The sequence below is a fragment of the Oncorhynchus keta genome, chromosome 30, assembly GCF_023373465.1.
Source record: "Oncorhynchus keta strain PuntledgeMale-10-30-2019 chromosome 30, Oket_V2, whole genome shotgun sequence".
NCBI lineage: Eukaryota > Metazoa > Chordata > Actinopteri > Salmoniformes > Salmonidae > Oncorhynchus > Oncorhynchus keta.
In genome coordinates, this window is record NC_068450.1 from 25,800,608 (window position 1) to 25,825,255 (window position 24,648).

General features: G+C 42.6%; 2 protein-coding genes across 10 annotated transcripts in view; both read left to right on the plus strand.

Annotated features, from left to right (window-relative positions):
• Positions 1-2,379, plus strand: part of LOC118363094 (X-linked interleukin-1 receptor accessory protein-like 2) — a 530,410-nt gene extending 528,031 nt beyond the window's left edge. For both annotated transcript variants that reach the window (XM_052488072.1, XM_052488073.1), the window contains one exon: positions 1-2,379. This exon is cut by the window's left edge and continues 252 nt beyond it. In XM_052488072.1, the coding sequence (XP_052344032.1) occupies positions 1-449 (449 nt within the window). In that variant the 3' untranslated portion in view covers positions 450-2,379.
• A 12,004-nt stretch (positions 2,380-14,383) lies between these two features.
• The window catches only part of LOC118363328 (mitogen-activated protein kinase kinase kinase kinase 4), a 124,345-nt gene continuing 114,080 nt past the window's right edge, over positions 14,384-24,648 (plus strand). For all 8 annotated transcript variants that reach the window (XR_004821382.2, XM_052488065.1, XM_052488066.1 and 5 more), the window contains exons 1-2: positions 14,384-14,738; positions 15,291-15,356. Coding sequence is in view for 7 of the 8 variants with exons in the window: in XM_052488065.1 (XP_052344025.1) it covers positions 14,682-14,738; positions 15,291-15,356 (123 nt within the window). In the remaining variant the exon portion in view is untranslated. The remainder of the gene's footprint in view (positions 14,739-15,290; positions 15,357-24,648) is intronic.

Consider the following 24,648-nt stretch of genomic DNA (forward strand, 5'->3'; position numbering starts at 1 on the left):
CCAAGAGCAATGAGCTCAAGTCTATGTTCTGGAAGCAGGTGATATACGAGATGCCGGTGAAGAGGAAAGAGATGCTGTCTCGCCGGCAGGTGCTAGACTCCAGGGAGCAGGGTCTGTTCGGCGACCTGCAGACGGTCTCCACCATCGCCATGACGACCACATCTGCCTCGATGGTGCCCGCCCACCACGCTGAGATTCCAGACTTTAACCAGACCAGCCACCCTCAGATGAGACACTACTGCACCCGTAGCTACGAGTATAAGATGCCTGCCTCCCCCGTGCAGATAGCCACCTTGAGTAACCGTCACATATACTGCAATATCCCCATGGCGCTGCTCAACGGACAGGTGACTCAGAACAACACGATGGGAAAGAGCAAGCAGGAGATCCACTTGAACAGCACTTTCGTCCCTCTATCTGGGGGGGAACACACAAGTGATATCTGGTAGACTGATATCCAGCTTGATGCCACATCTCTTATGTCTTTGTCTTTTATCTGCATGAAGATTCATTTAGACAAAACACTGATGACAAAAACCATTCTGCACACAATCATTTCTCGCTGACTATTTTCATTAGCGGTTAAATGTTTTCTGGATTTGTCTTTTTTCGTTCAGTCTTTAAGGAAATCAAGGACAAAGGGAGTTGCTCCAGTCATCATTTTCTTACTTGAAAAATGTCTCCTTTTTTGAGATGAGTAATACATGAAAAAACCTTGTTTTTAATGTTCAAGGTATTGTTATTATGTACAGTTTTCATATCTTCTATAGACATTCATGATGATTCCTTTAAGATTTTAATGGTGTGAGTATGTGAGTGAATCCAAATTGAAAGATTCTGACCTGTGATTTTTTTCATGGGAAAAGGGAATGTTTCTCATTGCAGCACAATTCTGTCAAGATGGACTGAAAACATTCTCTGTGAGCTTTAAAAATGTTACAGTATATTTAAGCAAATCAATAATGTTTGAATTTACACAAGCTATTGTCATTGTTTGAGGCCAATTAAATATGAATATTTGAATTGTTTAATGCAGTATTTGTTTGAGTTGTAGTCTGTGACTAGTTGCTGTCTCTTGAGTTCTGCCTGTTACTTTGCTTATTTTAGTTGTACAAAACAAGAAGCCTTTTTCTCTGCTGAATTCCTCCCCTGCTTCACCTGCCTTCCTTCCTCTGTTGGCCATATTGTTTTCAGATGGCCATTGAGTTGTCTTTTTGAGGATGAGCCGCTCTCCAAATGGTACAGATGGACTCGGTGGTGCTTTCGGAAACGATGGTAGTTTTGACTGAATGTATTGTAGAAATGAAAGGGAACTGGAATCACCTGAGAGATATTTGCATTTGTATCTATTTTATTTGATTGATTTCATTTGCTCAATGAGAAGAGAATAGTCTTATAGAATCATCCTCTTTTCAGTTGCTCTGCTATTTTGATCTTAGAAAATGAATCCTATTTGTCTGCAATGATTTGTAATATAGCAGCCTCTATCTGTCTCATTGAGTTATAGAGGAATAATCAGCTTCTAATGTGTCTCATTGAGTTATAGAGGAATGATCAGCCTCTAATCTGTCTCATTGAGTTATAGAGGAATGATCAGCCTCTAATCTGTCTCATTGAGTTATAGAGGAATGATCAGCCTCTAATCTGTCTCATTGAGTTATAGAGGAATGATCAGCCTCTAATCTGTCTCATTGAGTTATAGAGGAATGATCAGCCTCTAATCTGTCTCATTGAGTTATAGGAATGATCAGTCTCTAATCTGTCTCATTGAGTTATAGAGGAATGATCAGCCTCTAATCTGTCTCATTGAGTTATAGGAATGATCAGTCTCTAATCTGTCTCATTGAGTTATAGGAATGATCAGTCTCTAATCTGTCTCATTGAGGTATAGAGGAATGATCAGCCTCTAATCTGTCTCATTGAGTTATAGAGGAATGATCAGCCTCTAATCTGTCTCATTGAGTTATAGGAATGATCAGTCTCTAATCTGTCTCATTGAGGTATAGAGGAATGATCAGCCTCTAATCTCTTTTATTGAGTTATAAGAATGATCAGCCTCTAATCTCTCTCATTGAGTTATAGAGGAATAATCAGCCGAAATGCCAAGATTGTAACAAAGATGACTTGGTGACCTTCAAGAGTAAACTAAAACACTAACGGCAGGAGGTCAAAGAGATTGCAGCGATCATTTTGAACCGTTGTTGAACTGCACACGGATGTCTTCTTCAACACCAGTTATACATCGTATAAGTTTATTTAATGCCTTTTTGTCTGTTTGCAAGCTGATGGATTTTGATAGAGCATCAATGTGCATTCTCTACTTATATGATGAAATCCAATTTTGTTGGACCCTTGCGAATGGCTGTATATTAAATCATGTTGAAATAAACCGGTTGTTTACTGCTTGATTTATTCTATATGCACTGTATTTATTCTATAGGCACTGTATTTACTCGATAGGCACTGTATTTATTCTATAGGCACTGTATTTACTCTATAGGCACTGTATTTTTCTATATGCACTTTATTTATTCTATAGGCACTGTATTAATTCTATAGGCACTGTATTTATTCAATAGGCATTGTATTTATTCTAGAGGCACTGTATTTATTCTATGGGCACTGTATTTATTCTATAGGCACTGTATTTATTCTATAGGCACTGTGTTTATTCTATAGTCACTGTATTTATTCTATAGTCACTGTATTTATTCTATAGGCACTGTATTTATTCTATGGGCACTGTATTTATTCTATAGGCACTGTATTTATTCTATAGGCACTGTGTTTATTCTATAGTCACTGTATTTATTCTATAGTCACTGTATTTATTCTATAGGCACTGTATTTATTCTATGGGCACTGTATTTATTCTATAGGCACTGTATTTGGTTTTCATTGTAATGTAATGCTGTCATTTTACATATATGATCTATGTGGTGGAGTTAAATATGTCAAGCGTTCAATGGTTATAAATGTCAGCTACTATGGCAACTGCAGCTATAATCTTTCGAAGTTGCAAAAACTGAAATAGTGGATGTTTGCTATGGTGGACCTCTATTACCTACAGTATCCTCTCTGAAAGGGGAATGCTCCGGCTGCTTCACCAGCACATCCTATTTACATCACTCAATAGTTCACTCAATAATCAGCAACATTGCCAGCTGTATGTTTATGATGAATTTGTTGAAATATTAAGGAGTAGTAAGATTTCTTCAGACACCCAATCTACTTCTCAGCATGCAGATATACAGTAGCAGAGATGAATATGAAATTCTGTAAGTAGCTCAGATCTGATGGCCTGGCAGCACTCACCTCTATGCTGTAAGAAGAAGCCCAGATCTGATGGCCTGGCAGCACTCACCTCTATGCTGTAAGAAGAAGCTCAGATCTGATGGCCTGGCAGCACTCACCTCTATACTGTAAGAAGAAGCCCAGACCTGATGGCCTGGCAGCACTCACCTCTATGCTGTAAGATGAAGCCCAGACCTGATGGCCTGGCAGCACTCACCTCTATGCTGTAAGAAGAAGCCCAGATCTGATGGCCTGGCAGCACTCACCTCTATGCTGTAAGAAGAAGCCCAGATCTGATGGCCTGGCAGCACTCACCTCTATGCTGTAAGAAGAAGCCCAGACCTGATGGCCTGGCAGCACTCACCTCTATGCTGTAAGAAGAAGCCCAGACCTGATGGCCTGGCAGCACTCACCTCTATGCTGTAAGAAGAAGCCCAGATCTGATGGCCTGGCAGCACTCACCTCTATGCTGTAAGAAGAAGCCCAGACCTGATGGCCTGGCAGCACTCACCTCTATGCTGTAAGAAGAAGCCCAGATCTGATGGCCTGGCAGCACTCACCTCTATGCTGTAAGAAGAAGCCCAGACCTGATGGCCTGGCAGCACTCACCTCTATGCTGTAAGAAGAAGCCCAGACCTGATGGCCTGGCAGCACTCACCTCTATGCTGTAAGAAGAAGCCCAGACCTGATGGCCTGGCAGCACTCACCTCTATGCTGTAAGAAGAAGCCCAGACCTGATGGCCTGGCAGCACTCACCACTACTGCTTTACAACTTTTCCATTCAGAAATTATACAACTCAACACCACCATCTTGTGGATATCAGAAATGCTTAGGCAGAATACATGTGAACGAGAAAAGTCAGTGTGTGTCAAATCAAATCAAATTCTATTGGTCACATACACATGGTTAGCAGATGTTAATGCGAGTGTTGCGAAATGCTTGTTCTTCTAGTTCCGACCTTGCAGTAATATCTAACAAGTAATCTAATAATTTCACAACAACTACCTTATACACACAACTGTAAAGGAATGAATAAGAATATGTACATATAAATACATGGATGAGCGATGGCAGTGCAGCATAGGCCAGATGCAGTAGATGGTATAGAGTACAGTATATACATATGAGATGAGTAATGTAGAATATGTACATATAAATACATGGATGAGCGATGGCAGTGCAGCATAGGCCAGATGCAGTAGATGGTATAGAGTACAGTATATACATATGAGATGAGTAATGTAGAATATATACATATAAATACATGGATGAGCGATGGCAGTGCAGCATAGGCCAGATGCAGTAGATGGTATAGAGCACAGTATAAATCAAATCAAATCAAAATGTATTTGTCACATACACATGGTTAGCAGATGTTAATGCGAGTGTAGCGAAATGCTTGTGCTTCTAGTTCCGACAATGCAGTGATAACCAACAAGTAATCTACCTAACAATTCCAAAACTACTGTCTTATACACAGTGTAAGGGGATAAGGAATATGTACATAAGGATATATGAATGAGTGATGGTACAGAGCAGCATACAGTAGATGGTATCGAGTACAGTATATACATATGAGATGAGTGTGTAGACAAAGTAAACAAAGTGGCATAGTTAAAGTGGCTAGTGATACATGTATTACATAGGGATGCAGTCGATGATGTAGAGTACAGTATATACATATGCATATGAGATGAATAATGTAGGGTAAGAAACATTATATAAGGTAGCATTGTTTAAAGTGGCTAGTGATATATTTACATCATTTCCCATGATTAAAATGGCTGGAGTTGGGTCAGTGTCAATGACAGTGTGTTGGCAGCAGCCACTCAATGTTAGTGGTGGCTGTTTAACAGTCTGATGGCCTTGAGATAGAAGCTGTTTTTCAGTCTCTCGGTCCCAGCTTTGATGCACCTGTACTGACCTCGCCTTCTGGATGATAGCGGGGTGAACAGGCAGTGGTTCGGGTGGTTGATGTCCTTGATGATCTTTATGGCCTTCCTGTAACAACAGGTGGTGTAGGTGTCCTGGAGGGCAGGTAGTTTGCCCCGGTGATGCGTTGTGCAGTCCTCACTACCCTCTGGAGAGCCTTACGGTTGAGGGCGGAGCAGTTGCCGTACCAGGCGGTGATACAGCCCGCCAGGATGCTCTCGATTGTGCATCTGTAGAAGTTTGTGAGTGCTTTTGGTGACAAGCCGAATTTCTTCAGCCTCCTGAGGTTGAATAGGCGCTGCTGCGCCTTCTTCACGACGCTGTCAGTGTGAGTGGACCAATTCAGTTTGTCTGTGATGTGTATGCCGAGGAACTTAAAACTAGCTACCCTCTCCACTACTGTTCCATCGATGTGGATAGGGGGTGTTCCCTCTGCTGTTTCCTGAAGTCCACAATCATCTCCTTAGTTTTGTTGACATTGAGTGTGAAGTTATTTTCCTGACACCACACTCCGAGGGCCCTCACCTCCTCCCTGTAGGCTGTCTCGTCGTTGTTGGTAATCAAGCCTACCACTGTTGTGTCGTCCGCAAACTTGATGATTGAGTTGAGGCGTGCGTGGCCACGCAGTCGTGGGTGAACAGGGAGTACAGGAGAGGGCTCAGAACGCACCCTTGTGGGGCCCCGTGTTGAGGATCAGCGGGGAGGAGATGTTGTTGCCTACCCTCACCACCTGGGGGCGGCCCGTCAGGAAGTCCAGTACCCAGTTGCACAGGGCGGGGTCGAGACCCCAGCTTGATGACGAGCTTGGAGGGTACTATGGTGTTGAATGCCGAGCTGTAGTCGATGAACAGCATTCTCACATAGGTATTCCTCTTGTCCAGGTGGGTTAGGGCAGTGTGCAGTGTGGTTGAGATTGCATCGTCTGTGGACCTATTTGGGCGGTAAGCAAATTGGAGTGGGTCTAGGGTGTCAGGTAGGGTGGAGGTGATATGGTCCTTGACTAGTCTCTCAAAGCACTTCATGATGACGGAAGTGAGTGCTACGGGCGGTAGTCGTTTAGCTCAGTTACCTTAGCTTTCTTGGGAACAGGAACAATGGTGGCCCTCTTGAAGCATGTGGGAACAGCAGACTGGTATAGGGATTGATTGAATATGTCCGTAAACACACCGGCCAGCTGGTCTGCGCATGCTCTGAGGGCGCGGCTGGGGATGCCGTCTGGGCCTGCAGCCTTGCGAGGGTTAACACGTTTAAATGTCTTACTCACCTCGGCTGCAGTGAAGGAGAGACCGCATGTTTTCGTTGCAGGCCGTGTCAGTGGCACTGTATTGTCCTCAAAGCGGGCAAAAAGTTATTTAGTCTGCCTGGGAGCAAGACATCCTGGTCCGTGACTGGGCTGGGTTTCTTCTTGTAGTCCGTGATTGACTGTAGACCCTGCCACATGCCTCTTGTGTCTGAGCCATTGAATTGAGATTCCACTTTGTCTCTGTACTGACGCTTAGCTTGTTTAATAGCCTTGCGGAGGGAATAGCTGCATTGTTTATATTCGGACATGTTACCAGACACCTTGCCCTGATTAAAAGCAGTGGTTCGCGCTTTCAGTTTCACGCGAATGCTGCCATCAATCCACGGTTTCTGGTTTGGGAATGTTTTTATCGTTGCTATGGGAACGACATCTTCAACACACGTTCTAATGAACTCGCACACCGAATCAGCGTTTTCGTCAATATTTCCATCTGACGCAATACGAAACATGTCCCAGTCCACGTGATGGAAGCAGTCTTGGAGTGTAGAGTCAGCTTGGTCTGACCAGCGTTGGACAGACCTCAGTGTGGGAGCCTCTTGTTTTAATTTTTGCCTGTAGGCAGGGATCAGCAAAATGGAGTCGTGGTCAGCTTTCCCGAAAGGGGGGCGGGGCAGGGCCTTATATGCGTCGCGGAAGTTAGAGTAACAATGATCCAAGGTTTTACCACCCCTGGTTGCGCAATCGATATGCGGATAAAATTTAGGGAGTCTTGTTTTCAGATTAGCTTTGTTAAAATCCCCAGCTACAATGAATGCAGCCTCCGGATAAATGGTTTCCAGTTTGCAAAGAGTTAAATAAAGTTCCTTCAGAGCCATCGATGTGTCTGCTTGGGGGGGGATATATACGGCTGTGATTATAATCGAAGAGAATTCTCTTGGAAGATAATGCGGTCTACATTTGATTGTGAGGAATTCTAAATCAGGTGAACAGAAGGATTTGAGTTCCTGTATGTTTCCTTCATCACACCATGTCCCGTTAGTCATGAGGCATACGCCCCCGCCACTCTTCTTACCAGAGAGATGTATGTTTCTGTCGGCGCGATGCGTACATATGAGATGAGTAATGTAGGGTATGTAAACATAAAAAGTGGCATTGTTTAAAGTGACTAGTGATATATTTATGACATCCAATTTTTAATTATTGAAGTGGCTAGAGATCTGAGTCAGTATGTTGGCAGCAGCCACTCAATGTTAGTGGTGGCTGTTTAACAGTCTGATGGCCTTGAGATAAAGTTTTCTTTCCAGTCTCTAGGTCCCAGCTTTGATGCACCTGTACTGACCTCGCCTGGACAATAGCGGGGTGAACAGGCAGTGGCTCGGGTGGTTGTTGTCCTTGATGATCTTTTTGGTCTGTGTGTGTATGCATGTGTATGTGTGTGTGTGTGTTTGTTTGAGGGCCTCACAAAGCATATATGGTCTTTTTTCCTTAAACTAATCACGTCATATTTTGTTCATATTCATTGATTTGGACATCAGTCGAACCATGTAACAAAGTACCAAAGGCTGTCCTTACACAGCTTAATACTCTATTACATTCATTCTATTGATTATTTTACTTTCATGCTATGCATTGGAGAGCTGATTCTCTCTAGGTTTGTGTGGGGAACGTAGTGTTATTTGGGCTCTGGCTTTTTCCATTTTTTCCATTGACATCCCGATCAACATGGACATGTCTCTTTGCCCCTTTTGTTTGGTTGCAGCAGCCCACTACTATTGTTAACAGTCCTCCAGAAACCTGTCTGTATGTCAACCATTACCATCCCCTGGCCCTTACACTACAGGTATACAGCAGGACAAATCAAGGACCCAAACACACAGGAGGCTGCTGAGTGGAGGACGGCTCATAGAAATGGCTGGATTGGAGTGAATACCGAAAACACGGAAACTATGTGTCTGAAGAGTTCGATACCATTCCATTGATTCCGTTCCAGCCATTACTATGAGCCCGTCCTCCCCAGTTAAGGTGCCACCAACCTCCTGTGCAACCTGGCAATTGTGACACAGCAGTTCATTAATATAAAGTCTGTTAGATTGAAGTATTGAGTTGCCACTTGGTATCAACCATTCTTTCTTGTGTGAATATTTAGCTAACAAATATTCAATGTTCAAATAATTTTCAATTCCAATGTTCCGTACATAAATGTTTGCCTATATTTCTCAAGCTTTTTAAAAACAACTTTGAAAAGAACCAGTGGGGTAATGAGCTAAATATGAATCTAGTTTTCTAAGATATCTTATATAATCCATAACAGGTTTCACTAGACAGGTTTCAGAAGCCTGCTTGCTTGGTAAATCTCAGTCTGGCAAATCCTGAGAGTCTATCCAACACTGTATATATTTCCAAGGCATAACTTTACTATAATGTTATTATATTTACTGCACATACAGTGGCAACGTTGTTTAAATGTGAATTGTGATTGCAGGACAAGCTTATGTCATTATTCTGCATGAAACAGAACCAGCTGTATGTACCATGTGGCAGCAGCAGTAGCAGCAACCTTTGCCTGTCTGCGTCTGTGCATCTAAAATAGCCCCCTATTCCCTTTGTACTGCACTACTTCTAACCAGGGCCCATACTAGGGCCCAGCTCCACCATTTGGGATGCACATTGTTTTGCATGCCAGTCCCCAGGGTTATGTTATTTATACACTGTCAAGAGAAGGCAAATAACACTTATTTGTGTTTGCAGCCAAGTGAAACCATGCTAGAATAATAGGTCCTCTCAAACATGACACATCCAAGTGAAACCATGTAGAATAATAGGTCCTCTCAAACATGGCACATCCAAGTGAAACCATGTAGAATAATAGGTCCTCTCAAACATGGCACATCCAAGTGAAACCATCCAAGTGAAACCATGTAGAATAATGGCTCCTCTCAAACATGACACATCCAAGTGAAACCATGTAGAATAATGGTCCTCTCAAACATGACAGTGAAACCATGTAGAATAATAGGTCCTCTCAAACATGACACATCCATGAAACCATGTAGAATAATAGGTCCTCTCAAACACCATGTAGAATAATAGGTCCTCTCAAACATGGCACATCCAAGTGAAACCATGTAGAATAATAGGTCCTCTCAAACATGGCACATCCAAGTGAAACCATGTAGAATAATAGGTCCTCTCAAACATGGCACATCCAAGTGAAACCATGTAGAATAATAGGTCCTCTCAAACATGGCACATCCAAGTGAAACCATGTAGAATAATAGGTCCTCTCAAACATGGCACATCCAAGTGAAACCATGCTAGAATAATAGGTCCTCTCAAACATGACACATCCAAGTGAAACCATAGAATAATAGTCCTCTCAAACATGTCCATCCTCAAACATGGTCCTCTCACATCCAAGTGAAACCATGCTAGAATAATAGGTCAAACTCTCAAACATGACACATCCAAGTGAAACCATGTAGAATAATGGCTCCTCTCAAACATGACACATCCAAGTGAAACCATGTAGAATAATGGCTCCTCTCAAACATGACACATCCAAGTGAAACCATGCTAGAATAATAGGTCCTCTCAAACATGACACATCCAAGTGAAACCATGTAGAATAATGGCTCCTCTCAAACATGACACATCCAAGTGAAACCATGCTAGAATAATAGGTCCTCTCAAACATGACACATCCAAGTGAAACCATGTAGAATAATGGCTCCTCTCAAACATGACACATCCAAGTGAAACCATGCTAGAATAATAGGTCCTCTCAAACATGACACATCCAAGTGAAACCATGCTAGAATAATAGGTCCTCTCAAACATGACACATCCAAGTGAAACCATGTAGAATAATGGCTCCTCTCAAACATGACACATCCAAGTGAAACCATGCTAGAATAAAGGTCCTCTCAAACATGACACATCCATGAAACCATAGAATAATGGGTCATCTCAAACATGACACATCCAAGTGAAACCATGCTAGAATAATAGGTCCTCTCAAACATGACACATCCAAGTGAAACCATGCTAGAATAATAGGTCCTCTCAAACATGACACATCCAAGTGAAACCATGCTAGAATAATAGGTCCTCTCAAACATGACACATCCAAGTGAAACCATGTAGAATAATGGCTCCTCTCAAACATGACACATCCAAGTGAAACCATGCTAGAATAATAGGTCCTCTCAAACATGACACATCCAAGTGAAACCATGCTAGAATAATAGGTCCTCTCAAACATGACACATCCAAGTGAAACCATGTAGAATAATGGCTCCTCTCAAACATGACACATCCAAGTGAAACCATGTAGAGTAATGGGTCCTCTCAAACATGACACATCCAAGTGAAACCATGTAGAGTAATGGCTCCTCTCAAACATTACACATCCAAGTGAAACCATGTAGAATAGTGGGTCCTCTCAAACATGACACATCCAAGTGAAACCATGTAGAATAATGGGTCCTCTCAAACATGACACATCCAAGTGAAACCATGTAGAGTAATGGCTCCTCTCAAACATGACACATCCAAGTGAAACCATGTAGAATAATGGCTCCTCTCAAACATGACACATCCAAGTGAAACCATGTAGAATAATGGCTCCTCTCAAAAATGACCCATCCAAGTGAAACCATGTAGAATAGTGGGTCCTCTCAAACATAACACATCCAAGTGAAACCATGTAGAATAGTGGGTCCTCTCAAACATGACACATCCAAGTGAAACCATGTAGAATAATGGGTCCTCTCAAACATAACACATCCAAGTGAAACCATGTCGAATAGTGGGTCCTCTCAAACATGACACATCCAAGTGAAACCATGTAGAATAATAGGTCCTCTCAAACATGACACATCCAAGTGAAACCATGTAGAATAGTGGGTCCTCTCAAACATGACACATCCAAGTGAAACCATGTAGAATAGTGGGTCCTCTCAAACATGACACATCCAAGTGAAACCATGTAGAATAATAGGTCCTCTCAAACATGACACATCCAAGTGAAACCATGTAGAATAGTGGGTCCTCTCAAACATGACACATCCAAGTGAAACCATGTAGAATAATGGCTCCTCTCAAAAATGACCCATCCAAGTGAAACCATGTACAATAGTGGGTCCTCTCAAACATGACACATCCAAGTGAAACCATGTAGAATAGTGGGTCCTCTCAAACATGACACATCCAAGTGAAACCATGTAGAATAATGGGGCCTCTCAAACATGACACATCCAAGTGAAACCATGTAGAATAGTGGGCCCTCTCAAACATGACCCATCCAAGTGAAACCATGTAGAATAGTGGGTCCTCTCAAACATGACACATCCAAGTGAAACCATGTAGAATAATGGGTCCTCTCAAACATGACACATCCAAGTGAAACCATGTAGAATAATGAGTCCTCTCAAACATGACACATCCAAGTGAAACCATGTAGAATAGTGGGTCCTCTCAAACATGACCCATCCAAGTGAAACCATGTAGAATAGTGGGTCCTCTCAAACATGACACATCCAAGTGAAACCATGTAGAATAATGGGTCCTCTCAAACATGACACATCCAAGTGAAACCATGTAGAATAGTGGGTCCTCTCAAACATGACACATCCAAGTGAAACCATGTAGAATAATGGGTCCTCTCAAACATGACACATCCAAGTGAAACCATGTAGAATAATGGGTCCTCTCAAACATGACCCATCCAAGTGAAACCATGTAGAATAGTGGGTCCTCTCAAACATGACACATCCAAGTGAAACCATGTAGAATAGTGGGTCCTCTCAAACATGACACATCCAAGTGAAACCATGTAGAATAATGGATCCTCTCAAATATGACCCATCCAAGTGAAACCATACTAAAATAACTGGTAATCTATGACACATCAGTTCCAAACTGAACAGTGAAAAGTCAGAGGGTATGAGACAGTTTAAGACTGGCGGCATCTGTCTGAACAGTGGAACAGGAGTAAAATACAACAGGGGGGAAAAATCATAACTACACTGTCTGTCTGTCTGTATCCAGGCAGAGGCAGGCACTCAGGTGAAAAATATCAGTGCCAGCATATGTTGGCTGTTTGTATTATGAGAGCAACTGGCAGAAGTTGAACCATCTGGCTGAAGTTCAAGAGGCGTTTGAATACAGACCATTCTCCTAACCCTCCCCCATGCACCCCCCTAAGATTTGCTTTGGAGTTAGTCAAAAAGGTTGCCAGAACCTGTGAATCATTGCAGTATGCCACTCGCAGAGAAATGAATGGTAGAAGTGTGTTTTTATTTTTACAGGAATGCATTGTTGTACTACTTCAGTTGCTTTATGTGCAGTGGAGAGAGAGGCAATGGGGTGGCTGCAGTGGAGAGAGAGGCAATGGGGTGGCTGCAGTGAAGAGAGAGGCAATGGGGTGGCTGCAGTGAAGAGAGAGGCAATGGGGTGGCTGCAGTGGAGAGAGAGGCAATGGGGTGGCTGCAGTGGAGAGAGAGGCAATGGGGTGGCTGCAGTGGAGAGAGAGGCAATGGGGTGGCTGCAGTGAAGAGAGAGGCAATGGGGTGGCTGCAGTGAAGAGAGAGGCAATCGGGTGGCTGCAGTGAAGAGAGAGGCAATGGGGTGGCTGCAGTGGAGAGAGAGGCAATGGGGTGGCTGCAGTGGAGAGAGAGGCAATGGGGTGGCTGCAGTGGAGAGAGAGGCAATGGGGTGGCTGCAGTGAAGAGAGAGGCAATGGGGTGGCTGCAGTGGAGAGAGAGGCAATCGGGTGGCTGCAGTGAAGAGAGAGGCAATGGGGTGGCTGCAGTGGAGAGAGAGGCAATGGGGTGGCTGCAGTGGAGAGAGAGGCAATGGGGTACCTGCAGTGGAGAGAGAGGCAATGGGGTGGCTGCAGTGGAGAGAGAGGCAATGGGGTGGCTGCAGTGGAGAGAGAGGCAATGGGGTGGCTGCAGTGGAGAGAGAGGCAATGGGGTGGCTGCAGTGGAGAGAGAGGCAATGGGGTGGCTGCAGTGGAGAGAGAGGCAATGGGGTGGCTGCAGTGGAGAGAGAGGCAATGGGGTGGCTGCAGTGGAGAGAGAGGCAATGGGGTGGCTGCAGTGGAGAGAGAGGCAATGGGGTGACTCCATAAAAATATAAATGTCAAATTCACTCCCACAACACTCAAACCCCTCTATGTTAAAACATCCATGTTTAAACTCTCACGCACAGAACCTGCTCTCTCATACTCTCTTTCATGGTCTAATTCAACTTTACAGAAGAATGTCTTTATAACAGTTGTCTAATTCAACTTTACAGAAGAATGTCGTTATAACATAAGACATTACTCTCTACTAATTCATAATGGCTCCGCATTGTCTGTGTCCTGGCTAGAGAATGGGCCCTCTGTGACCTTACACAGTGGTTCTGTTCAGGGGTCAGCTGCCACAGACCCTGGGCTGCTCCTGCTACCGGTCACACTGTGTGGAGAATGACACAGTCACAGAGACTAGTCATCGTTAACCATGTGAGTCACTCATTAAGAATAACAATGCCAGTCAGGAAGGAGCTGGAGGAACAGCATAGCAATGCACTGAAGCTGAATCTAACAGCTAAATCTGTTGTACATTATTTTTGATATTTCACAGTTTATGTTTTTTTGCTAATCATTTTGTCACCTAATGAGTAACAACATATTTAGAAACATGAAATATAAATGTTAACGTGAAAGAGTGATCAATAAATGATTTTGTATGCGACTGTCATTTTGTCCCCCTGCAGGCCAAGATCACTATTATATATTTGGATTGGGCAAGCTCTCATAATGCAGATGTTGACGTTTTCTTACAATGTTGTTATTATAGTCATACATGTTTAGGCTTAGGTTACTACTGTATATTATGTAATTGGTAAAACTATATGGAGATAAAAAAAATAACTGAAGGCATGAACAATCAACATGTTATTTTGCGCATGTTGCCTTGAACAGAGGAGAAAGTTGTTCAAAAAAGTGAACTTTTCGAATTTGGTTTTCTTGGGGAGAATAGGGGGGGCTAGCTTCCTCAGCATATTCCGGGTTTCGCTGGATGAGAAGTTTCCTGTGTTGGTCGCTAGTGAGACTCGCTGCAGAAGCAGATAAACAATATGAACTGACACGGTGAAACCGTTAACTTTAGGAAAATCAAGTACATGTCCTCTTTCTAGTTGCAGTAGTCCGACAACGCCATAGCTATGGCGCGAGACTGCACTACACGAAGTTTGGACAATATTGATCTCTCTGCTTTGAGGGTGAGTTCTCGTTGTGCCAACGTCTAATTCATTGAAATGTAGGTTGACTTTTGTGTAAACATTGCGTAGTCGATGTTGGTTACAAAGTTTCAAACTGTAGTCTATTAATTTAAGGAAACGTCAGCTACATTGTAACAAAAAGTGAGCAACGTTGTAACAAATTGTTTGAGCTTTCCTGTTACAATATTATGAAACCATTGATGCAGTTTTCTGAACATGTTTTGCTTTCAGAAGTGAATATGTTGTTGGTTTGTCAGATTTACAACTGTTTCATAAGCAACTGAATGATTGGGGGTAAAATAACTTGAGTTAAAAAAAAGTGAAGTTGTCTAAGTTACAATAATAATGCAGTAGAAATATGGTGTTGGCATGGTACAAGTGTTGACAAATGAAACATACTTGTTGGGAGCCATGCCATGCAATATTCCGTTTAAATGATGACCTAAAGGTCCAACATGATTCTGATCAGATGCTTTCAAAATGACTTTATTTATTTATGTCTGTTCCCTTTCAATTCATGTGAAGTAATGTAATGTTGTCGTCTTGTTTCAGGATCCTGCTGGGATATTTGAGCTGGTAGAAGTGGTTGGAAATGGAACATATGGGCAAGTCTACAAGGTTTGTAGTTTATGTCAGACCTACTTTCCTATTATTGTCTTTGATCATGATTACAATTGAAGATGTGTCAGTTGGAATGATTGACATTCAAAGGAGCATATTGAAAATACAATATGTAAATGTTGCATGATGGCACTCTCTCAATATTTAATTGAAGTTGAAAAGGAAAATGTATATAGTAACACAACTACAGCTGACAGCAGATGTTAGTGTGAAACTTGGTGTCAGTCTAAAGAAAGTACTAACTACTAAGTGAGAAAAGTGTGTGAAAGAAACAGTGACCCAAATGCACTGTGTAGTAGCTTACAAACACAAGCATCTTTAACACTCTTGGGTGGAGTCCACTTCCTTATCGAAATCAGCATCACTGAAAGCTTCAGTGATGGTTTGTGGTTCTTTAAAAAAACATTGAGGTGATTTAAATTAGCTTGACCGGCAAAGCGAGTGGTGCTAGCCACATTCTCACAGATGTGTCAACTCAGTGTGAGCTAGCAGTTGGGTGAATACCTTAGGTTGCACAAGCCTTTGATTTACAAGAAGCTAACCCAGTCAAGATCCGGTGTAACATAAAAGAGATCAGGAATGCATGACATGATAAAAGCTTTTTTAATGTCACACAATTTTTGTCCACTTATATTCAAAAGTGCAAGAAGGTTGTCTGTTAATATCAATTCCTAAACAGTAGTTAGCATAGTTCCAAACTGAAAAGACAGACTGTCAACTCTGTTGTTAATGTAGTACACAGCATGTCAAAATCTCACCTGAATTTAATATATATTTTCTGTTATATGGATCAATGTCAGAGTTGGCCATTAGTGGCCAGACAGCTTCCTCCTCTTCTTTCCTCTTCTGTGTGCAGTGCAGTGCACAATTTCAGACCTATAACAGGAACAGTGACTTCACACATATTCCAAATTCCTTGTCATTCTTCAGGTCAATGATTTCTATCTCACGTACACTGAGTGAACAAAACATTAGGAACACCATCTCTTTCCATGACATAGACTAACCAGGTTAATCCAGGTGAAAGCTATGATCCCTTATTGATGTCACCTGTTAAATCCACTTAAATCATTGTAGATTAAAGGGAGGAGACAGGTTAAAGAAGGATTTTTAAGCCTTGAGGCAATTGAGACATGGATTATGTATGTGTGTCATTCAGAGGCTGAATAGTCAAGAGAAAATATTTAAGTGCTTTTGAACGGGGTATGGTCATAGGTGCAGGGCACACCGGTTTGAATGTGTCAAGAACTGCAACGCTGCTGGTTTTTCACACTCAACAGTTTCCAGTTTGTGGTCATAGTGGTCATAATGGTCATAGTGGTCACAGTGGTCATAATGGTCATAGTGGTCATAGTGGCCACAGTGGTCATAATGGTCATAGTGGTCACAGTAGTCATAATGGTCACAGTGGCCATAATGGTCATAATGGTCACAGGGGTCATAGTGGTCATAATGGTCATAGTGGTCACAGTGGTCATAATGGTCATAATGTTCATAGTGGTCATAGTGGTCATAATGGTCATAGTGGTCACATTGGTCACAGTGGTCATGCTGGTCATAGTGGTCATAATGGTCATAGTGGTCATACTGGTCATAGTGGTCATACTGGTCATAGTGATCATAGTGGTCATAGTGGTCATAATGGTCATAGTGGTCATTGTGGTCATAATGGTCATAGTGGTCACAGTGGTCAAAGGGGTCATAATGGTCATAGTGGTCATAGTGGTCATACTGGTCATAGTGGTCATAGTGGTCATTGTGGTCATAATGGTCATAGTGGTCATAGTGGTCACAGTGGTCATAGTGGTCAAAGGGGTCATAATGGTCATAATGGTCACAGGGGTCATAGTGGTCATAATGGTCATAGTGGTCACAGTGGTCATAATGGTCATAGTGGTCACAGTGGTCACAGTGGTCATACTGGTCATATTGGTCATAGTGTTCTCAGAATCTTATTATTTGTATTTTTTTCTCCTCTACAATTTATCCGTTCTGAACGTCAAAGGGAATGCGCTTGTGTGGAAAATATTGATTTTGAAATTGTTTATTGGGCTTGTTCTGAAGGCAGCACATCTTGTTTTACAGTACAGTCTGAAGTCTTGGTTTTAATCATCCATCCCCTTGGGGTTTCAGTGCAGATGTCTGATCCATGCCACAGTTTTGTTCCATGCTGAATCTTTTAGACGTGACAATTACTGTCAGGCTGAGAAAACAAAAAACAGTCCAGGGCCCGGTTTCCAAATAGCGATAGAACATAGGCTTACGAGTGTTTTAACGATGTATCTTTCCTACAACGGCCGAAGATGTAACATGCGTTTCCCAAAACACCACGCAGAGAGAATGTTCGCTAAGTGCGTCATCGAAATAAAGGGAGTGCTACTCTGGGTCAGCTTTCTCCATTCAAATGTTACCTTGACATTAGAATTATTCCACAATACTGACGACGGATCAGCTCCTAGAGATATTATCACGTAATGGCTGCAAATATTGAGGCGGCTTATTCTCATGCTTACCCTATAATAATGCACTAAATCAAGATTTGGCACATCATTGCACATATATGCACACACTGGTCACACTGTATTTATTTTGCTCCTTTTCACCCCATTATTTCTATTTCTACTTTGAACATTCTTCCACTGCAAATCTACCATTCCAGCGTTTTACTTGCTATATTGTATTTACTTTGCCACCATGGCCTTTTTTTGCCTTTAATTCCCTTATCTCACCTCATTTGCTCACATTGTATATAGACTTATTTGTCTACTGTATTATTGACTGTATGTTTGTTTTACTCCATGTGTAACTCTGTGTTGTTGTATGTGTCGAACTGCTTTGCTTTATCTTGGCCAGGTCGCAATTATAAATGAGAACTTGTTCTCAACTTGCCTACCTGGTTAAATAAAGGTGAATATATATATATATATATATATATATATGTTAGGCTACACCATGAAATACATTGAGACAAAATAGCAAAATAAAGTAACCAAATAGCTAACTAAAACTCAATTGAATAAACATGAAATTGATTTCAATATCATTTATATACACTACATGACCAAAAGTATGTGAACACCTGCTCGTCAAACATCTCATTCCAAAATCATGGGTATTAATATGGAGTTGGTCCGCTTTTTGCTGCTATAAGAGCCTCCACTCTCTGGGAAGGCTTTCCACTAGATGTTGGAACATTGCTGCAGGGACTTACTTCTATTCAGCCACAAGAGCATTAGTGAGGTCGGGCACTGATGTTGGGCAATTACGTCTGGCTTGCAGTCTGTGTTCTAATTCACCCCAAAGGTGTTTGATGGGGTTGAGGTCAGAGCTCTGTGCAGGTCAGTCGAGTTCTTCCACACCGATCTCGACAAACCATTTCAGTATGGACCTTGCTTTGTCCACGGGGGCATTGTCATGTTGAAACAGAAAAGGGCCTTCCCAAACTGTTGCCACAAAGTTGGAAGCACAGAATCATCTAGAATGTCATTGTATGCTATAGCGTTAACATTTCCCTTTACTGGAACTAAGGGGCCTAGCCCGAGTCATAAAAAACAGTCCCAGACCATTATTCCTCCTCCACCAAATTTTATAGTCGGCACTATGCATTGGGGATGGTAGCATTTGCTTGGCATTGCTAAACCCAGATTAGTCCTTCGGACTAACAGATGTTGCCCTGAAGTGTACTGTGATTTAGTCAAACAGTACACTTCAGGGCAAATCTTCAGCTGTTTAAAATGCAGATAAATGCTGTTGTTAGCATGATGTGTGGTGGGATCTTTGGTGAGAGCAGGGGAAATGGCAGTGGTGTCATACCATGAGAAACACGGATGAGAATGTCAGCCCGGTAAACTCTCTCAAATGGGTGACCTTTGCCATATGATGTTCAATGTCTGTTCTTCAAAATACCAGTCCATACAATGTCATGCAAGATGAGATAGTATGTATCCAAATCAAATATTGAATAATGCTTGCAAGCAGCACAAAATTCTAACAACATATTACTACTATGTGTGTTAGAAAATAATAGAACTTCAGTTAGTATAATCCTGATAATACTGTGCAGTTCTAGTATGCTAGGGCACCTGACTTGTTGTCATGCTCAGGAGAGGAAGACTTGGCACCGATGCTGGTCTATTGTTTCCAGTCTGCCTTTACTTCCATGGGACCCTGTTTTTGACCCGTTTAACACAGCATTCTTATCATCTCATTGTAAGTGCTGAATAATCATGTTTTTTTTTATTGTAGTATTTTGGATAATCTTGTTATTGTCGTGTGTCTGACAGCCAGTGGTGGTCTTCATTTTGGAACTGCTCCTAATCTCCTCTGCTTTTAGGGTGAAGCAGCGGGTATGTCCTCGTCATGTTTTCCAGGGGGTTATGTGTCTGGCCTCATCTTTGCATTCATCACAGGCATCAGAGTAATGGTTTTCTTAACATAGTAAATCTTACAGAGACCCATCAATGCTGGTTAAAAGGGTGGATTGTTAGCAAGGGGGTCACATGATGAGAGTAGTTTCCCCGAGGTAGTTTATCCTCTGGGGGCTTCATGTAGTTTGGCAGCAGAATAGGATGGTCCATTCAGAGAGGAGCTTGTGTGACAGGGTCTCTCACTCATTCCAGGGTAAACTTTAACATGTGACTAACCATCTTAATAAGAATGAAAATGGATTGTGATTTGTTGCATCAGTGATCTCATCTGTGTCTTCTGGGGATACAGTACTCAAGAGTGTTGAAGTAATTAGGCGTACCGTAGATTGTGTCATTGTCAGTGTTTGACATGTTGTATTTGGTTTAGCAATACATTCTTATTGTATGACGATAACTGTCTCAGTCCATATAGCCATATCTCATGCTATTGTTCTTAGGCTGACTATATCTAGGGTGTATTCTTCTTTTGAATGGGCACTTCCCTGTCTTGCGAAATGCAAACTCATGAAGTGTGAAAAAGTTGGTTAAAGTCAGGCTCGCACTGCAGCAACAGAGCAGCACTGGAGAGGCGTCGTCACTTGCGTGCCTCTCAGGTCAGATATTGAGAAAGTCCCAGTATATTGGGAATCATCACGAAGCAGGCAGGGAGAGGAAATTGATTTCTGAACCTCAGCCGATGTTCAAACCACTGGGATACCTGCCTGGATCTGGTGGCGTTACTGTATCCCAGTCCCCTCAGCTCTGAGAAAGAGACATGGAAGGGCCCCGTCCTGGTGTTGAGATGTGGGCTCACTGGATGCGTCACGAATGGTACTCTATTCCCTATTGACTGCACTACATTTGACCAGGGCCCATAGGGAAAAGGGTGCCATTTGGGATGCAACTACCGAGTAGGCCTGTGTTTGGGTAGGGAACGGGAGAAGGCCCTCCCTATGGCCGTGTGGTAGGAACTGTGGTAGTGGGTAGGTGTTGGGCGATATACCCTTTCATAAGGAAATCAGTCAATTAATATAAATTCATTAGGCCCTAATCTATTGATTTCACATGACTAGGAATACATATATGGTAGGAGCGTGGATCAGAAAACCAGTCAGTATCTGGTGTGACCACTATTTGCCTCATGCAGCGCAACACATCTCCTTCGCATAAAATTGATCAGGCTGTTGATTGTGGCCTATGGAATGATGTCCCGCTACTCTTCAATGGCTGTGCAAAGTTACTGGATATTAGAGGGAACTGGAACACGCTGTCGTACACGTCGATCCAGAGCATCCAAAACATGCTCAATGGGTGACATGTCTGGTGAGTATGCAGGCCATGGAAGAACTGGGACATTTTCAGCTTCCAGGAATTGTGTACAGATCCTTGCGACATGGGGTGATGGCGGGGGATGAATGGCACTACAATGGGCCACAGGATTTCATCACGGTTTCTCTGTAAATTGAAATTGCCATTGATAAATTGCAATTGTGTTTGTTGTCTGTAGCTTATGTCTGCCCATACCATAACCCCACTGCCACAATGTGGAACTCTGTTCACAATGTTTACATCAGCAAACCACTTGCCCACACAATGCGATATACTTGGTCTGCAAATGTGAGGCCAGTTGGATGTACTACCAAAGTTTTCAAAAATGAAGTTAGAGGTTGCTTATGGTAGAGAAATGCACATTCAATTCTCTGGCAACAGCTCTGGTGGACATTCCTGCAGTATGCATTCCAATTGCACGCCCCCTCAAAACTTGAGACATCTGTGGCATTATGTTGTGTGACACAACTGCACATATTAGAGTGGCCTTTTACTATCCCCAGCACAAGGTGCACCTGTGTAATGATCATGCTGTTTAATCAGCTTCTTGATACGCCATACCTGTCAGGTGGAGGGATTATCTTGGCCAAGGAGAAATGGTCACTAACAGGGATGTAATCAAATTTGTCCACATTTGAGAGAAATGTCTGCAATATTTTATTTCAGCTCATGAAACATGGGACCAATCACTTTACATGTTGTGTTTAGACTTTTGTTCAGTGTATAAGAAATCTAAGATGTGTCAAATAAATTATATCCAGCTCAGGGCTCCAGTTATGCATTTGGTTTGCTAACCTGTTAGCTAAGTTGCTGGATGTCAAGATCAAGCTTCTTGGTTACATCAGAGACATTCAATCCCCTCCTGGATCAAGATCCCTGTTGCCTAAATTGCTTTGTGCATATATAAAAATGTATGTATATATATTTTTATTTTAAGAACGTGAAATGTCAGAATAATAGGAGGAGAGAATCATTTATTCGTGTCTAGGGTGTGTTCTAGTCTTGAATTTCTATGTTGGTGTGATTCCCAATGGTTCCCAGTTGGAGGCAGCTGATGATCGTTGCCTCTAACTGGGGATCATATTTCGTGTGGTCCTTTTCCCACATGCGTTTGTGTGATATTGTTTCGTTTTGGTTTAGTGCTATGTGCGCTAAGAACTGCACGTTAGTTTATTCTTTGTTGTTTTTGAAGGTTCACTTTAATAAATATGTGGAACTCTACTCACGCTGCGCCTCGGTCCGCTCATTATGTATTCGACGAACGTGACAGAATATCCCACCACTACAGGACCAAGCAGCGTACCATTTAGGTAAAGGCTCCCCGCACTCGCCCTGAAGAGCGTGTTATCAGTCCGATGAAACCTGTGCCGGCTCCATGCACCAGGCCTCCAGTGCGTCTCCCCAGCCCGGAGCGTCCTGTGCCGGCTCCACACACTCGACCTGAGGAGCGTGTCATCAGCCCGATGCGACCTGTGCCGATGCCCAGTCCAGGCACGGTGTCCAGTCCCGCTCCAAGGCCGGAACCGTCCTCTGCGCCGGTGCCCAGTCCAGGCACGGTGTCCAGTCCTGCTCCATGGCCGGATCCGTGGGTTTTGAAGGTGCTATGTCCCGCACCAGAGCCGCCACCGACCCACCCTAACCCTCCCCATTCAGATTGAGTTTTTGCAGTCGGAGTCAGCACCTTTGGGGGGGGGTACTGTCACGCCCTGACCATAGAGAGGCCTTGGGGTTCTCTATGGTGCAATAGGTCAGAGCGTGACTAGGGGTGTTCTAGTCTTGAACTTCTATGTTGGTGTGAGTATGGTTCCCAATTGGAGGCAGCTGATGATCGTTGCCTCTAATTGGGGATTATATTTAGTGTGGTCCTTTTCCCAACTGCGTTTGTGTGATATTGTTTCGTTTTTGTTTAGGGCTATGTGCACTACGAACTGCACATTAGTTTATTCTTTGTTGTTTTTTCTTTGTTGTTTCGGGTAGCCTTCCACAAGCTTCTCACAATAAGTTTCCTTTCCTACTATTGTTTGTACTGATGAACGTGGTACCTTCAGGCGTTTGGAAATTGCTCCCAAGGATGAACCAGACTTGTGGAGGTCTAAAAATAAATCTGAGGTTTTGGCTGATTTCTTTAGATTTTCCCATGACGTCAAGCAAAGAGGCCCTGAATTTGAAGGTAGGCCTTGAAATATATCCGCACGTACACCTCCAATTGACTCAAATGATGTCAATTAGCCTATCAGAATCTTGAAGCCATGAATCTTGAAGCCATGACATTATTTTCTAGAATTTCCCAAGCTGTTTAAAGGCACAGTCAACTTAGTGTATGTTAACTTCTGACCCACTGGAATTGTGATACAGTGAAATAATCTGTCGTTAAACAATTGTTGGAAAGATGACTTGTGTCATGCACAAAGTAGATGTCCTAACCCACTTGCCAAACCTATAGTTTGTTAAAAAGAAATTTATGGAGTGGTTGAAAAACTAGTTTTAATGACTCCAACCTAAGCATATGTAAACATCCAACTTCAACTGTATATATATATATATATATATATATATATATATATATATATATATATACATATATATATATATATATATTTTATAGCACCCCTTGTGTGCACTTCCAGTAATATCGTATTCCCCAGTATTGTACAGAAATGGTATGATGGTATGAAAATCTGGATACTGCCCAACCCTAGTAGTGGGTAATAACCCCTAGACCCTGCCCTCAGTGGGAGGTGTGGAGAGGGCAGCCGGTCCCTCGCTGAGCTATTTCTGTCCAAAAGGGTATTTCCTCATTATTCCCTCACCATACTGTGAAGCCCCTCTCTCCCCCTATCACATTGTATCTAATGACAGGCAGAAAAACATGAAGTAGTGAATGAGAAAAAGCAGATTTCCGTCAGAAGAAAGGCAGTGGCACTTCTATCAACACTACTAAGGTGTGGATAAGAAGTATATTGTGATGAGAGGTTCATTGCATGAGATTAGATCATTTGGGCCTTCCCCAAAATGTTGCCACAAATGTGCTGTAGTGTTAAGATTTCCCTTCACTGGAACTAAGGGGCCTAGCCCCAAAAAAGGCCCCCAGATCATTATTCCTCCTCCACCAAATGTTATAGTTGGCATTATGCATTGGGGCTGGTAGTGTTCTCCTGGCATCCCCCTAACCCAGATTAGTCCGACAGACTACCAGATGGTGAAGAGTGAAATCATCACTCCAGAGAACACGTTTCCACTGCTCCAGAGTCCAATGGCGGCGAGCTTTACACCACTCCAGCTGACACTTCACATTGAGCATGGTGATCTTAGGCTTGTGTGCGCCTGCTTGAACATGGAAACCCATTTTATGAAGCTCCCAACGAACAGTTATTGTGCTGATGTTGCTTCTAGAGGCAGTTTGGAAGTGTTGCAACTGAGGACAGATGATTTTTCACAGACTATGCGCTTCAGCACTCTGTGATCCCAGTCTCTGAGCTTGTGTGGCCTACCACTTCAGAGCTGAGCTGTTGTTGCTCCTAGATGTTTCCGGTTCATAATAACATTTACATTTA